The sequence below is a fragment of the Pan troglodytes genome, chromosome 16 (assembly GCF_028858775.2).
Source record: "Pan troglodytes isolate AG18354 chromosome 16, NHGRI_mPanTro3-v2.0_pri, whole genome shotgun sequence".
Lineage (NCBI taxonomy): Eukaryota > Metazoa > Chordata > Mammalia > Primates > Hominidae > Pan > Pan troglodytes.
The window spans coordinates 79,939,580-79,957,004 of record NC_072414.2 but is presented as its reverse complement, the minus strand read 5'-3'; the positions used below and the strand labels follow the sequence as shown (position 1 = coordinate 79,957,004).

The following is a 17,425-nucleotide window of genomic DNA, read 5'->3' as shown; positions in this document are numbered from 1 at the left end:
GCAAACAGAGTGGCCACAGTGCTGGACCAAGGCAGCAACTGCTCATGTACAGACCTAGAAGGTCTAGAGGTCTCCCTGATCCTCCTGGAAGTCTGAGAATGAGGAGGGAAAGGCTGGGTGGGAGGTACTGGAAAAAAGAGACAGGAAGCTGGAGAAGGAGGAGGAAGCTGAGGCGTTGCATAGATAAAGCCCATCTGCCTCCCCATCCAAAGCTTTCAAATGTAATATTAAAATGTTCCTCATTATTTTCCTTGGATGAGTTTGCTATCCTGATGATATTAATTATTCTTAAAGGTCAACAGCGCTCTTTCGAATCCCCTTCTGTTCTATCATGTAATCAGTTAATTAATTGGAAACCATTTAGCGCGTATGCTGAGTGCGTTGTCTGGTGCGAGTTTTCTTGTTTTGTTGCTCCTGCAGTGATGGTTCCCTCCATGCTCCTGTTTTCTTTCAAGGATTTGGAAACTTGAGAGTGGGCCACCTTCTCCCCTCTCCTTCTGCTGGCTGATCCCCCGTTCATTCACAGTTGGCTTTGGAGGTGTTCTCTTTAGCTTTTTCCTTTGTGAGTCCTTACTGGCAATATTAATTCATTTCCATTGAGTGCCTACCATGTGGTGGGCACTGTGTGGGGCATCCGTATGTGTTATTTCACTTGATTCTCACCACCTCATGTGGTAGAGATTTTGCTCCCATTTCAGAAGAGAAAGGAGTGAGACTCAGCCTAGAGAAATGAGCTGTTCATGAGTTGTCTAGCTAAAATGTGTGGCTGAGTAAGAACAGAACCTTCTGGAAGCCTTATATCCTGATTTGCTGTGGCGCTGGTGCTTCAGAGTATCTGGGAGAGGAGACTTGGGTCTTGTGATAGGGTTTTATTTAGAATTCTTAGTCCCAGGCATTGCTGGTTCATTACAGGAGTGAGCACTTGAAATATGAAGCTGGAGCTCTGTCTTCCCCGTCTTTCTTTATTGTGCTTCCATTTTGCTCTTCCATTTTGCTCTGATGTACACAGAGGGGATTCCTCAGCAGCTGGAGGGCAGATTAGAAGCAGGAATGCATTGCTTGTGGTAAAAAATCCCTGCCAGCTCCTGAATATGCCCAGCCCCCCAGGATGATGCAGTCACACCAAAAGGCCGACCTCTGTGGGACTCATGAGCAGCTCAGCATGTTTGTTCAGCTGGGATCTCCTGCCCAAATCCCTCCTGGAGAGGGGCTCTAGGATGCTCCAGCCCTGATTTGTCACTGTGTGATCACTCTACAAGACCTCTCCCTGCCTGGAGTACGTAGCTCATTTCTGGTTGACCTCTCTCCATGCCTTTCCCTATGCTCTCCTCCATGCTAGTGGATGGGTCTCCATTTTTTATGGCTGTCACACATGGTCCCAGTTAGTCCAGGGAACACAGTGAAAAATTGGACTCCAATTCCCCTCTCAGTGACCAGAACTTCAAGTCTTTCCAGACCTGGGGGTGAGGAAGGCTTTCCAAATTTTACCTAAGAATCATAGGATCCTGTCCTAGTGGTGGTGACAGGCAGCGATCACTAGGAGCACAGGAGACAGGGCCCTAGTAACGTAGCCCCTCCTGCTAATGCTAGCAGGTAGTAAAGGGCACAGACTCTGCATCCAGACTGCTGGGGTTCAATCCCTGGCTTCCCCTACACAGCAGCTACTGACTCAGGGCAAGTTGTCTAACTCACTCACTCTGTAATCTCCTCTCTGTAAAACAGAGATGATGATAATGATGATAGTAGCATATCTCTCATAGGGTTGTTGCAATATTTAAGTGAACTCTTATATGCAAAACCCTTAAAGATAGCTGGCCAAGAGCAATCACCATGTTTGTTAGCTGCTATTACTATTACCACCTCAAATACCTCTGTGACCCCAGCAGCCATGCATTGAGTACCTGCTATGTGCTAAGCACTGTGTTGGGCATTTGACATGCATTAATTTATCTTGATCTTTAGAATTGCCCCATAAGGCTGATATTATTAGGACTTGCATGGTCAAGATGAAGAATCTGAGGTCCAGAGAGATTAAATAACTTTCTCAGGGCAGGTCCCACAACTCAGGAGGGTCAGAGCTGACAGCTTAGCCCATCTTTGAAAACCATTGCCTACCTCTCCCCTAAATGCTTTTCCAAACCCACACAGCCACTGTTCCCTTCCAGAGTAGTGTGCTAAGGAAAGAATGAGCTTCTCCATCATACACTTGGATGGGGCTTTCTCCACTGTCAGTTGCCCATTGACTTGGTCCTAAAAGTGGGTCTGCTACCTTGTTCCTCACGTGGTCCCCAGGGTTGAGTCTTCTGGACACCCCTAGGGGAGAAGGCCCCTAAAGGCCAATGGTGTGCTCACATGTCCTCCTGGACCCTGCTAGAAGTGGGGCAGAGGAAGTCCAGCTATGGCTTTTTACGTGCGCAGGATCTGCTCTGGAAAAGGGGCAGGGCAGGAGGCCTGAGCTGTCAGCAAAGCCGCCACTCTTCTGCGCTGGCCACTCCAGAGAGCAGCCTTAGTGAACCCTTTGACGCTAGCCGCTGACTCTGCCCCAAGCCTCTAGGACACTACCTCAGGCACTAAGCTAAGGTCTCTGCTTCTTAGCTCATCCTCTAGCCTCAAGGGCTCCCCATCCTCAGGCAACCAGGGGTATGGGCCCCTCAGTGGGCCTAGGCACAGCTGTGACTCCTTGAGTGTGGCTCTGGCTGGCCTGTTGCTACGTGCTCCTCTCTTCCCTCTCTCTGCTCAGCAGCACCCCCTTGACCATGGCTGGGGCGCCCCTCCTTCCTCTGGGTTCCCCAGCTCCAGCTTTGGGTCTCACTCGTTGGTTTGGATGCTCTCGTCCAAGTCCTGTTTTCTCTGCTCTCTTTTGGGACCATCTCCACTCATCCCGGGACCCTCACTGCCCCTCTCACTTTCTCTGGTTTCTAGCCTCTGTCATCCTCTAGGCTCACCAGGCATGCTGTTCAAGCAATGTGTGTGTGTGTGTGTGTGTGTGTGTGTGTGTGTGTAGGAGGCTGGGTGGGGTGGGGAGGCACAGATTCATCTTGTAATTGAGTGCAGGAAGCAGGTGTAGGAGGCACTTTGGGCAGCAGGGACCTCCCTTTAGTCAATGTGCAGTGCTGTGATGGCCCTGCCCTGGACCACCCAGGGGCACGTCCCCATTGGAGATTCTCCATCAAGTTCCAGGAGGGGATTGTGAATTCCCCTATGTGGTTATTAACAATGGCATTTGTTCCCAGGAGCCTGCGCAGGCATCCCTCGGCTCCCTGACAGGGCATCTCTTTGCATCTGCTCACATGACTCTTTCATTTCCTTATATGTGCATATACGATTGTCTACTTTTTTAGGGCAGAGGGATTTGATTGGAGCCAAAGTCAACTTGCCCATGGGGAAAACAAAATTTCACCAGATCAGTGGTTCTTAAAGTGTGGTTCCCAAACCAGCAACATCAATGTCACCCAGGGAACCTCTTAGAAAAGCAAATTCTCCAGGCCTGCTGAATCGGAAACTCAGGAGGCCTGGTAATTTGGTTTTTCCAAGCCTCCAGGTGATTCTGATACCCGGAATGGGAGAACCTCTCCCCTCAATGCTTTCTGAAATCCACACTTGGCCTGTGTTCCCTCTAACCTCCTATCTTGGAGGAGGGATTGGATGCAGCGTTGGCCTAATCAGGTTTCTTTATGAAAAGGCCCAGAGCAGCTTTCTGTTCACAGTTTTGTTGTTTTTAAGAGAGTCATAGATTTTCCTTTAATCTGAATAGTAGCTCTTAGAAAGGGGACTGTTGTCTGGCCTGGCTAAAAGGTAATGAACAGGAATGTGCTTCCTCAGAGCAGCTTAGCACTCTTGCCCCTGCAGGCTCCCACCAGCCTTTGGGGACCCTGGCTTCTCCAGCCCTGACAGTGCCCGCCCTGGGCAGCTCTCTCTCAGCCCGGGGGCTTGGCCTGCAGCTGTACCTCTGTTCCCTTCTCCCTCTCTATCCCTTGCTTTGCTTTTAGTCCATAGCTGCAAGGGGTTCTTGATTTTTCCCACAGATGCTTTCTGCATCTTTTTTTTTCTCTTGTCATGACAGCTCTTGAGTAAAAATGAGTGTGATGTCTTGGCCACATCAGCACATCATGTGCTGGCGCCTCTCTGGGGTAGTCAGCTCCCACGCCAGGCCTGGCCTCCACCTCCCCGGGTGGGTGGATCCCGGGTGAAAAGGCCCAGCATCTGCCTGGCAGCGCCCACCCGGGACTCCAGAGAGAGCTCACATGCTTCAGGGCAATTAGCCTTAGGTTAATTTATCTGAAAAGAAACTCCCAAGGAGCAATGCCCACCCGCCCTGCAGAATAGTTTCAATAACACTCAAGGTCTGGTGCAAAGCAGACAACATGAAGAAACACAGCAGATTTTAAGGCCTTTGGTGGCCTTGTGCTGCAGCGGAGACCCAGATGCAGGTGGCCAATAGACCTCAGGGTGAGGACCGCATTTTCCCTGGACCTCAGGCCCTGCCCAGGCATCTGCTAGGTGGGCTGCAGGAGGCAGCACACCAGCACCAGCCCAACCCTAGGGGAGCAGGTGCTGCCTGCTGTCTTGTTACAGCAGGTCTCTATATTGCCTTGTGAACTCAGACTTTACTGAATACAATGATGCCTGAATTCAAGGGGGTCACCACCTGGACCTCCTGTATTTGTTTTAATGGCGTGGGCGCGTTGTGGCTTTGGTGGTGACTGGCAATGGGCAGAAACAGTGACAGAGCATGTTCACTGAGTGCCCACTGAGGATGAGGCACTGTGTCAGCTGCCGTCCATACCCCATTTAATCCTCACCACAGCTCAAGTGGACATGCCCTATTATTATTCCCAACTTCCAGATGAGCAAACTGAGGTACAGAGAGGTGAAGTAACTCACGCAGAGTCACAGGGCATGGAGGCAGCAGTGGTAGGACCGGCACCTGGGCCCGTGAGGTGCCAAAGGCCATGACCTTACCCATCCTGCAACACTAAGGATCAGAAGTCACTCCTGTAGCCAAGATTGGCCAAGAGGGGAGGATCCCTCAGCTGCCCTGGTTTGAGTATCAGGAACCCTGGTGCCAGCTACCAGCCTCTGCTACCATCCAGCTGGGTCATCTTGGGAACTGGCTTAACCTCTGGGATCCCCATTTTCCTCTCCCATAGTCAGAATCCAGGACTCCGGGTCCTGGCTCCAACACTGACTTGCCTGGTGACACAAACAAATTATCTCCTCTCCCAAGTCCTCCTGGATCTCACAGTCTCGGCGTCCCTCATGTAGGCCAAGGGGGGTGGGCTGAGGGCTCCCCACTGTTCCCCCATGTTCTGCGAGGTTCTGAGTGTGCTCCTCAGCGCAGAGACGTGAAGGTTTGTGCTGACACCGAGAGAAGCATGCCTACTGGAGGGAACAGGGAACGGCTGCTGGCTCTGGGACCTGGGCTCACAGAGTCAGCTCCTGGTCCTGCTCGGCTCCACACATGTTCCCATCAAGAGGCCAGGGCAGGATGGGCCCTGCCGAGGCAGCACAGACCAGAAGGGACGGGGATCCTGAAGGGCAGAAACCCAAATGTCCTTGAGAGGCAGGGAGGGGTCAAAGAGGCAGAGCTCCTCAGACCTCCGAAGAAGAGTTCTCAGTGTGTTTCTTGGTGGAGCCAGACGGAGACAGCTGGTGGGGATAAGTGTGTATGTTTGAATGTGTGTGTGTGGTTTGGTGTGTGTGTGTGAGAGAGGGAAGGAGAGGGAGCGAGAGCGCCTTCATCCTCTTGACACCCACTGGGAGAGTCTGGCTCGGCTGCGCAATGGCTGTGTGAGTTCATAGCAGTGGAGAAGTTGGCTTCACAGGGACAGAAAGAGGTCCCAGGACAGGTGGGTGGAGGAGGGCAGTGGGAGGAGCAGAAGCCGCACCCTGCAGGGTACAGGATTGTCTTGGTCCCTAGGCCTTTTTCTGCTGAGGTCTCTGCAGAGCCTCTTTGTGCACTGTGGTTGCTGCGTGGAAAGAAATGCTTCCTTCCAGTGTCCTTAGAAACTCAGGTTGGTTTTAGGTCCCTTCAGATGAAAGAGTTTTGTGGGTCTTCCGTTGAACTTTCCATACGTTCTTTGAGCGCTTACTGGGTTCCAGGTGCTATAAAGAAAATAAAACTGAAAAAGAAAAGGTTGTCTTCAAGAAAAGCAACCTGGTGGGAGGCCAACACAGGCACAGCTGTCACTCCAGGCCAGCAGTCTGAGACGCAGGCTGTGACAGTCGAGGCCCAAGAAAAATGCAGTGGGAGAAAGCGGAGGGAAAGAAGATTTTAGAGTGGGTGGTGCTAGCCGTCTGCAGAGAGAACCACTCACACTGTGCTTGCAGGGTGGGGAAAAGGGCATGAAAGGTGCGGTGGTGTGGAGCAGGAGAAGTGCCAGGGAGCTAGCTCTAAGGGTGCAGCCAACAGGGCGATGCCATTTTGTCCCAGGTAGGTTTTTAGGGTTAGCTAGGGGGAGGGGCTGAAGGATGGGGGAAGGAGGCGGGTAGTGAGAGAGTATATGGAAACAGGAGGCTGATGTCATTTTGTGGAAGTACTTGAATTCCGAGGTGGAGTTTGGACTTGATTAGGTGTGCCAAGCATTCTGGAAGAGTCCAGTTCTCTGTGTCCATATCTGGTCTCCCATGTGCCATGGTCCTTCTCCACCTCCTCAGCACATGGCAAGTGCTGACCTCTCTTTTCCTTCCTGCTCTGAGCTCCAGCCTGAGAGGATGCTGGCAGCTACTCAGTGATGTTGCACTGTGCTCTGGGACAACTGGAGTGATTTCCTTTTCATAAAACAAACTATGTGACTGCTGGATTCGGGGATGGATTGACATCTGGGGAAAGAAAACCTGACATTCCTTTGGAGAACTTATAATGACAATTTTCTACCTGTTGACTGCTTCTCTCTACTGGGGACTTCAGGCAATGTCTGGATTTTTCAGATGGTCCAGAGCCGTGTCTTCTAATATGGTAGCCTTTGGCCACTCATGGCTATCAAGCACTTGCAATGTGGCCAATTCAAATTGAGATGAGCTCTGAGAGTGAAGCACATATGGATTTAAAGACTTAGTACAAAAAAGAATGTGAAATACCTCATTTATATATAGATAGATAGATAGATAGATAGATAGATAGATGATAGATAGATTACAAGTTGAATTGATGTTTTGGATATATTGGGTTAAGTAACATATTGTTGCAATTACTTTCACCTCTTTTCACTCTTTAACATGTGACTAACAGAAAATTTCACGTGGTATTTGTGTCTTTTATTATATCTATACTGGAGAGTACTGTTCTAGACAAGGGGTTGTCACACTTTTTCTGAAAAGGGTCACATAGCAAATATTTTGGTCTCTGTTGCAATTGCTCACCTCTGCTTTTGTAATGTGAAAGTGGCCCTATTAGTTTCTCATTGCTGTTGTAACAAATTAACACAAAGTTTGTGACGTAATACAACACAAATTTATTGCCTTACACCCAGAAATTCAACATGGGTCTCATCAGGCTACAGTCAAAGTGTAGGGAGGTCAGCATTTCTTTCTGGAGGCTCTAAGGGAGAATGGATGAATGGGTTTTCTTGCCTCTTCCAGCTTCTAGAGGTCACTCACATTCTTGGCTTGTGGCCCCCTCTTCCATCTTCAAAGCCAGCAACATTGAATGTCTTTGTGCTTTCCTTCATTAGTCACATGGGTCCCTACTTTCTCTCTGCCTTCCTCTTCTACCTTTAATGCCCCTTATGATTACCTTGGGACCATGGGATAATTCACGATAACTTCCTGATCTCAAGGTCTATATGCTTAATCACCTCTGCGGTGTAAGTTAACCTATTCACAGATTCTCGGGATTTGGATGTGGATACCATTATTCTGCCTGGAACATGACCGTAGACAACACATAATCAAATGGACATGGCTGTGTTTTGGTAGAACTATAAAAACAGACTGCCGACCTACAGGCTCTAGCTTGCTGATCCCTGGCTTAGAGAACATTTCTCTAAGGATGTTATGTGGGTATTTTTTGGCTAGACACTCCATGGAGAAGATTCTATGCTCCAGTAAGTTTGAGAGACACAGTTTGCCAGGTCCTTCTCTTACAGTAAAAGCTCTGAGAAGTTCTGCAGTCAATAAGCATGCTTAATTTTAATACAATTTTCAAGCAATATGATCTTTTTCCCCTTGTAATACCCATGAACATATTGCAGACCTCAGATTCCAGGAACACGCTCTGGGAAACCCTGGTAGAGCCCATAACAGGCTGCACAGAAAAAGTTGCCTCCAGTCTCCTGAGCTAAGGTCAAGACACCAGTCACGTCAGTTGAGATTTGATTAGAGAAAGCATTTTGGCTTCATTAAAGTTCATTAAATGAGCCATCCAGTGTAATTTAACTGAATAAAAATGGCTCAGATGGCTTTAAACCCCACCCCATTTTACAGCAATTTAATTGAGGGAAAAGCAAATATATCAATGATGTAGGAAAATATTTCTTGGCCTTCAAGAAGAATGTTGGGCGGCAGCAGTTGCTTCCTTGTCATAGGCATTAGATTTTAAGGGGTTGGCTCATGGGCCCTCCTTGGTGCTGGCAGCAGGCCTTGGTGACAAGATTATATGGTGCCTCCTTCCTTCCTACTGCTTCAACCCATGGAGGCTGGCGGCAGCCCCCTAACAGCTCCTTTGGTGGTGGGCTGCAGATACCTCTGGTGTGGAGCTGATGGTGCACAGAAGTAGTCACAGGGTCAAGACTGAGGAGGTGTAGGTTCCCTGGCTCTTGGAGAAGTGGTCAGTAGGCTGCTAGTTTCATCCTTCTGTGGTTTGTTCTTTTTTTTTTTTTTTTTTAGCAAAGTCTATGTGGGCTTGGTGCTGCATCAGGGAATTCTCTTTTCTTGCAGATTCTTAATTAGTTCTGGTCTAGAACAGCACTCTTTTCTTGCAGATTCTTCAGCAAAATCAAAAGAATCCTGGTATGGTGTGTCATGAGAAGGGGCTGATGGTCTCCAAGATGATTGCTATGATCTGAATATTTATGTGCCTCCAAAATTCATATATCGAAGTCCTCCCCTTCCAGATGATGGTATTAGGAGGCAGGGCCTTTGGGAGGTGATTAGATCATGGGGGCAGAGCCCTCATGAATGAGATTAGTGCTCTATAAAAGAGGCCCCCGAGAGCTAGCTAGCCCCTTCTACCATGTGAGATTTAAATGAGAAGACATCTGTCTCTGAGGAGGTGGATCCTTGAATCTGCTGCCCCATTGATCTTGGACCTCTTAACCTCTAGAACTAAGAAATAAATTCCTATTGTTTATAAGCCACCCAGTATATGGTATTTTGTTATAGCACCATGAATGGATTACAGCAAAAACCAAGGAGATATCTCTTTCATGGTGAAAAAAAAGAGGCTGGGCACAGTGGCTTACGCCTGTAATCCCAGCACTTTGGGAGGCCGAGGCAGGTGGATCACCTGAGGTCAGGAGTTTGAGACCAGCCTGACCAACATGGAGAAACCTCATGTATTTTTAGTGTCTACTAAAAATACAAAAAATTAGCTGGGAGTGGTGGCACATGCCTTTAATCCCAGCTACTCGGGAGGCGTAGGCAGAAGAATCGCTTCAACCCGGGAGGCAGAGGTTGCAGTGAGTCGAGATCATGCCATTGCACTCCAGCCTGGGCAACAAGAGTGAAACTCCATCTCAAAAAAAATAAAAAATAAAAAATAAAGAAGAAAAGGGATAGATACTTGATGATGTTAGATCTTAAGAAAGAAGGAATTGCACCTTTCAAAATGCTGTCTTTGTGGATGAAAGAAATAAGATTTGCACCATAATGATTGCAGCCAGCAAGTCACAGACCCTGGGAGCTTGCAGGATTGTGAGGGGTTGGACATTCATTGTTTTCTGGTTAGCTGTGCTGGATGCACCAAGACCAAACGGTGCTCAAAAGAGTGCCTTTCTGCAAGCAGCAGAATGAATCCTCCAGGAAGAGTCAGTGACGGTGGCATTTATGTCTGGGATGCAAACTGAGTATGCCCCTGGTTCTCTGTTATCTCTTTTAATAATCTTTTTGCAGGAGGAGGCTGGAGTACACCCAGGGGGTGGGCAAGTGGGCCAGATACCAGATTAGATCTTAGTGGCTGGAACCTGATTGAGAGGCTGGTTCCCTGGAGCCACCAAGCATAGACAGAGCAAGGGGGTGACAGAAAACCATGACTTGGAGGCTTTCAGGGATCACAGTGAGGCAGCCAACTTGGCCGTTAAGGCCTCAGGGCAAATGAGGGGCCGAGAACAGGTGTATTAATTTGCAATTGCTGCTAGAACTCAATGCCACAGTCTGGGTGGGTTAAACAACATCAATTTATTTCCTCACAGTTCTGGAGGCTAGAAGCCTAAGATCAAGGTGTCATTGGCAGGGCTCATTTCTTCTGAGGCTTCTCTCCTTGACTTGCAGATGGCCATTTTCTCCTCCCTGTGACTTTACATCTTTTCTTTATGTCTGTGTCCTAATTCTCTTCTTATAAGGACACTAGTCATATTGGATTAAGGACCACCCATATGTCCTTACTTAACTTTAATTAGGTCTTTAAAAATCCCATCTCCAAATACAGACACAATGGGGGTTAGGATTTTGTTTGTTTGTTTTGTTTTGTTTTGAGATGGAGTTTCACTCTTGTTGCCCAGGCTGGAGTGCAATGGCGCAATCTCAGCTCACTGCAACTTCCACCTCCTGGGTTCAAGCGATTCTCCTGTCTCAAAGTAGCTGGGATTACAGTTGCCCACCACCACACCCAGCTAATTTTTGGATTTTTAGTAGAGATGAGGTTTCACCATGTTGGCCAGGCTGGTCTCAAACTGCTGACATCAGGTGATCCACCTGCCTCAGCCTCCCAAAGTGCTGGGATTACAGGTGTGAGCCACGGCGCCCGGCTGGGTAAGGATTTTAAAAACGAATTTTGAGGGAATGAAATTCAGTACAACAGAAAACACTCAAGTGAGAGGGACCAAGGAGGTGTGGAGGTGGAGTGAGCATCCAGGAGCTGGAGTGGGAGTACACAGGTGAGGCAGTCTGGTTTAATAGCTCAGAGACGCAGAGGACCTGCCACCAGCAATCCCTTACACATGCAAATCTTAAGACATACCTGCCCATTAGCCTGCCTCTACCAGTAGAAGAGGAGGTGCTTCCAAATGTCAGCCCCACTCTTACTCCAGGAAATCCACAAATCCTTCCATCTTCAGGACCACTTTTTGGATGGGGCTTAATGTCTCCTCAACTCTCAACCCCCAAAGGGGCAACAGAGGGACTCATCTGGTTGGTTTCTCTTGGCAACAGGGTCCGTCTTATTGACCCTTTTGTAACAGTAGGTTTCCCAGGGTAGAAGATGAAATCCTCCCCATTTGTGGGCTCTATTCCTGCCATACTTGGGTGCCACCATTAGGAAGGTCATAGGACTGCTTACTGTGCTGAGGTTTCTACTGGTCAGAGGAGAGGTTGCCTGGGAGGACCCCTGTTCATTATGGGGTTAATGCCAGAGGTGACATCTCAGCTCTGTCGTTCCTCAGGGCCCAGGGTTCAGCCATCTGTGTGTCTGGCTCCTTGTTCCTGGAGCACCCAGTAGCCACATCATCATCGTTTATTACCTCTGGACCCCAGAGTCTGGTCTGTGAGAGGGCCAGTTGTGCAGCACAAAATTAATGGCTTTCTTTGGTAGTCTCAGGCAAGAGATAGAAGGGGCAGTGTCACGGAACTTGATTTTGCGGAAGAGTTTGATGCATCATCTCGTAAAATCTTGCTCACCAAATTAATTCAATGGTCAGGTGGCTTGGAAACTGGCCATTGACCCAAGCAAAAGTCAGAGGCGGGTGATAATGGATCTATTAGGGAGGAGGCCCACAGAAAAGGCTGCCGCGGGGCTCAGAGGCAGGGTGTTCTTAATTAAACTCTTGTCTGATGAGCAGGGTAACCAGCTCATCAATAATTGATGACAGGTGCATATAGGTGCGGCCCCAGCTAGAAGAAAAAATCAGGGGCAATGAGTTCCGAGTGGGTGGCAACTCATATAGAAGCTTGTTTATTTACCCTGCGCCATGAGAATTTATCAATGCCGGTGAGGGCAGGGTGGCCAGAGGCATGCTCTGCTTGTTTTGTGGTGTGTATATGTTTGCCTTATCTCTTGTCTTTTTTGTATAAGTTTTTTTCTGGGGCTTGGTGCTTCTACTGTGTGTCTGGCAGGGAATTGTGTACAGTTGCAAGGGTTGTGCACACTGCAACCCTCCCTGAACTTGTGCAATACAGTTTCCAGTCTCTGCAAACAGGCACTGGGTTGTCTGTGTCTGTGGGCAGAGCACATGAGTGCTTCAGCCATTCCATCCACCCAAAGAGCGGGAGGAATCCAGGTGGGGCTTGATGGGTGGGGGAGGGGCAAGGGGGAGATGAAGCCAAGACAGCCCTGGGAGAGCAGGAGCCCACTTCCCCCTTAACAGGTGTCCCAGGACCCCTCCTTCCTCTAACTTGTAATAAGGCAATAATGCTATTTCTTATTCTTTATTTGCCCAGAATGTCTGTTATTTTCTTTCTTTCAGAATCCAATTTTCTTTTGACATTTCTGCCTAATGTAGCAAAGCATGACCTTTGTGAGAGGACATTGCTGGCAGCCTGCTCTCTGCCTCGGGTTCCCCAGGACTCCTGGCAGGCTCCCTGCCTGCTCCTCCCTCTGAGATGGGCAGGGCTGCCCATTTCACCTGGACTGCTCCTGTCTCCTGGCCTGCTAGTTCCCACCAGTTGCTTTTGTACCTTACCAGGGGTATGTTCTTCAGGGCTCAATAAGTCTGAGCTTTCTGGCTACCAACTGCCCATTGGATGCAGCTGCTCAGCTTCAGAACCATGGGTTTTGTTCAGGGAGGCACTGGAGAAGGGTAGGGAGCTAAAGGCAGGGGACAGACATCTTCCCAAAGTGCCGCAGGGATTACCTCGTGGATTTGGAAGCTGGGGGCTTGTCCAGCTTTTGCTGCCGTGATGCTGTTGTGCATAGAGTAAACCAGGCAAAATAGAGCAAAACAGAAGATTTCTACCTAGATGAATCAAACACTTAGATTTAATAAAACCTCATAAAGGCCAATGGCAATGGAGACTCAGAGCAGTACCAAATCCTGTTGTCCTGAACCCCAAGTTCGAACTCCTGGTCTAATAGGGTATGGTTAATGACTCAGTGGGAGTGTGTGTCTGGTCTCCAGCTCCACCCTTCTGAGCAGGAGCTGGGCTGCTGCATGGGGCTTTGCCCCAGGTGGTGTCCTCAGGTGGTCATCACTGCAGTTCTTCTTTTATCACACCTTTCTGATCGGTGGGGGAACAGTGGAAGTTTGTAGGAATAAGATGTATAGTCATTAGGGGTTTTGTGGAGCTGAGCATGATGGATGGCTTAGGTGTATAGGCTTTCAGTGAGCATGTGCTGTCATACCAGAGGTCTCAGCCTTGCATAGAGGAGGTTGGTGACAGTGTAGGGCCATGGGGACTATCCTAGAGGCTTAAAAACTCTGAACAGAGAGGGTACTGGGTACAGGGAAGACAGCAGAACAGTAAACTTGGGAGACATCTACTTATGTTTCTTTCCCTTCTTCTCCAGTACCCTGCACCCCCAGCATGAGGCTGCCTCCTCTGCACAGTCATGGGCCATCTCAGGGACTTAGCCAGTTCAGGCTGGGGTGGAACCAAGCCACCGCACCAAAGAGGGCTGTGTCCAATGAGAAGGGGAAGCCATGTCCCTTTGGTTGTTCTCGTATTTTAGTGTCTGGTACTGTTATGAACTGGGTAGACTCCCTCCCTATGTGATCTTACCCAGCCTCAACCTCTCCCATGAGCTCTAGACCCAGGAATCCAGCAGGCAATTTGACTTATCTCTTTGGATAGCTAACAGTGTGTCAAACTTCATATTTGCAAGGGGAAGGTCTCTATTCCATCGCCTCCATGTGATCCTTTGGCAGGCTTTCTCGTTCTACTCAATGATGTCACCATTTACCTGGCCACTCACTTCTCTTTCTCTCCTCTCCAAAATCCAATCCAATAGAAATCCTGGCAGCTCTACCTCTAACACCTATCCTGAATCCATCCACTTGATTATCTCCACTCCCTTCTCTTGGTTGGAAGACTGTAGCAGCCTCCTAGCTGGCCTGCCAACTTCCAGTCTTGGTCTTCTATTTTTTAAAATGGTAATTAGACTAGGTCACTTCTCTGCTGAGAACCATCCAGTGCCTTCCCACCACTCTTTAATATCAAATCCAAACTCCTCCCCATGGCCAGCAAGTGTGGCGTGAATCCCTCTCCCCCTTATCCCAAAGCACTCCTCACTACTTCCTGACTGGCTTCCTTCCTGGTCCTCTGGATCTCTCAGGCCTTGACACTTGCTACTTTCACTGCCTGAAACACTCCTCCCTTGGTACTCAGCTCTTTCTTCTTCTTGGCTCAGGCCTGATGCTACCTTCTCAGAAGGCACCTCTCTCTGAGCCCTCCGCACTCCTGTATCAGTTACTTACATCACGGTGTTGATACTCTTCCTTCTGCTTATTCATCTGTAACTTGAATATAAGATTCCAGAGGGAATTTCCCTTCCCCCTCAATGGTCAACCCCCTCATTCCTCAGTGTAGCCTCAATAAATATTTGTTGTAGAAGTCATCCAAATATAGGTGCGTGTGTAAGCATATGTGTGTGTATAAACAAGAGTCTGTGTTTGCCTTTAGTACCTACATGTTTAATAGACACAAGTATACACACATCGTGTTTGTGTGGATAGATATTTACCTAAATGGAATCAGCACTGTCATTTGTTCCCATCAGTAGATGAGTACATTGTTCCTGGGATGCCACTTCAATTCTAGCAGTGTCTAACTGCTGCCTTTAAGGGCTGTTATCACATCAAAAGTTGTTTGTTGAGCCTGGCAAAGTAATAACCGTGGGTGTGTTTCTTCTTTTATCCAGAAGACTAATGGCTGCTCCTTTCCCCTGTACATCCTAATGAGAACAATTAAATAGCCATTAGGAGGAGAACAGACGTGTGAACAAAAGGCTGATGTCTTGATCATTGGTGGGCATGTTTGCCGGGAGAGACACTGGCTAAAAGGAATTGTAGGTGACCTGCAGAGTTTTTTGACCTGTGTGCGTGTTAAGAATGCTAGTGGGCTTATCTACTCTGAGAACTCCCTGTCCTCTTAGAGAAGGATGGCTTCATAAAGGCTCTGTAAACTTTTATTGTGGGGAGGGGATATGGAAGAATGACCATGAGAATTTCATGGTTTCTTTGATTTGTAAAATCTTGCCCTTTAAAAGGCCTCAAAAGCCTATCCAAACCTGATCTATGCCCTCAACTATTAGCAGATGTATCGCTAGCCTAACAGCATGAAGAAGAAGAAGAAGGAAAACAAAGCCAGGCTCCAGTGAAATGATTAAGCTTACTACCTAGAGCATTATTTGTGCCAGACTTGTTTTAAAATTTCCCTTTATTTGTCAATCTTGCAGAAACCTGTCAAGTAACCGGCTCACCACACTCTCGTGGCAGCTTTTCCAGACGCTGAGTCTTCGGGAATTGTAAGTTTGGTTTTGAAGACTGTCCAGGTACTGAAGTGCTGGTAATGGGTGGATGGGGAGGAGTGTCAAGCAATGGAACTACCTGAAGGCTGAGCATACATCTACTTGAAGAGCCTACTTGGGTTGGTTGACACAGAGTGTACCATGTTCAGTGAGAGCAATTAACCCTGTTGCTTGACTTCTGATGCTCTTTCTGGGCACAATCTATTTCAGAAGACAGGAGTCTCTTCTTTTATTATGACTTAGTTTTGTGATCTGTAGATAATTAGTTATAATAGTATAAATACTTATAATAAAGGATTTACAATAAATAACATTCATAATATATAACTTTATAGACTATTAGGCATGCTTTCATTTATATAACTTTAGATTTATCATCATAAGAGTCATAAGAGGTAGATATTATTATTCTCTGCATTTTATGGGTGAGGATTCTGAGCCTTAGAAAGACACATGAGACTCAACTAAGACCACATTTCTAGGGCCTAGCCAAGCTGGGACTTGAACCCACACCTTCTGACTTCAAGTTACATGTCTTTTCACCACTCATAATCTTCTTCAGCTTATTTGACTTGAGTACTGGCATGTCAAGGGGTTTGGGGAGGCCATATATTTTTTCAATCTGCATGTGGACTGCTTAGCTTTGCTGTGGTCCAAGGCTGATCAGGGCACCCCTATCCCAGCCAGCCATTCTGCACAAACAAACGAAGGCCAAATGAGTGAACATTCGTGACCACTGCTGGAAAAAATAACTCATGTTGATGAGTGATTCATCGGGGTCATCTCTGTGCATGAAGGACATCATATTATGTTGAGGGTATAAATCAAGGAATAAATTGAAAAGGAATTGAGGCATGGATCAAGTTAGGGAGTCAGGGTTCCAGAGACACCGCTCATGTGTTCCCTCTTACTTGGTGACGCAGATCCAAATTCACTGAATGCTGATTGCTTTACTCTCTTTACCAAGAGGCAATGACCTTGGACCTCTGCCTATGCTGTTGGCCTTTCAACTTGTTTTCCCTTCACCTAGCAAGACCTGACTTCATGGATGCGTCAAAACCTTACCTTTTCAGACCCAGCTCTTGATGCTTTACATCAAGCATCCCAATAGCCTATCACCCCATGATGACCTTGTGTACTGTAGGTGGAAAAGATAAATTAACATGACTACTACGATTTACTACTAACACTGATTTCTGAGTTCTTCCTCTGTGCCAGGCATTGTGCCAAGCAATCTATTAAGTTGTATACTTAATTTAATTTAATCCTTATGGCAATTCCTTAAGGTAGGAATTATTACTATCACTTCACTTTGGAGGACACTGAGATGCTTAGCAAGGTTAAGTATCCTGTTTAAGGTCACTCACTGAATAGTGGCAGTGTGTGGACCCAAAGCTTTGACCACTGTGCTCAACTATCTCCCAGTGTTTTCAGTCTGTTTCCAACACAAGGATCTATTCTACCATAATTTAAAAAAAACACATGATTGTGGTCTTTCTTAAGTTACCCTAGAACTGACTGAGGGCCTTGGGGGATCTCTTTCTTGGGTGTCTTGCATGTAATTATTCTGGAACCCGTAGTCCCTTCATCTCAGGAGGCCAGGGATGGCAACTCTCCAGGGGACATAGGGGGTCTGCTGTTGGCTGAATTATTGAGAAAATGTTCAGTGCTCTTTCTAAAAAATTATTGGATGTGAAATCAATGGTGTGCTGCTGCCCTGGTGACCTGTTTCGTGGAGTTTTAGAAACAGTTGTTCCGTGGATATATATTTAAAGAAGATGTCAGATTTCTCCCAGAGGATCATGGGATTCTGCATTCATCTTTGCCTGGGATCAATACACCAGTGAGTTAGATGTGACTTATGGAGGA

The 17,425-nt window shown here is 47.6% G+C and overlaps 1 protein-coding gene across 11 annotated transcripts in view; it reads left to right on the top strand.

The window, feature by feature from the left end:
• Positions 1-17,425, top strand: part of NTRK3 (neurotrophic receptor tyrosine kinase 3) — a 381,275-nt gene that overhangs the window by 93,281 nt on the left and 270,569 nt on the right. For all 11 annotated transcript variants that reach the window (XM_016927081.4, XM_016927084.4, XM_063794023.1 and 8 more), the window contains exon 4: positions 15,485-15,553. In XM_016927081.4, coding sequence (XP_016782570.1) covers positions 15,485-15,553 — 69 coding nt within the window. The remainder of the gene's footprint in view (positions 1-15,484; positions 15,554-17,425) is intronic.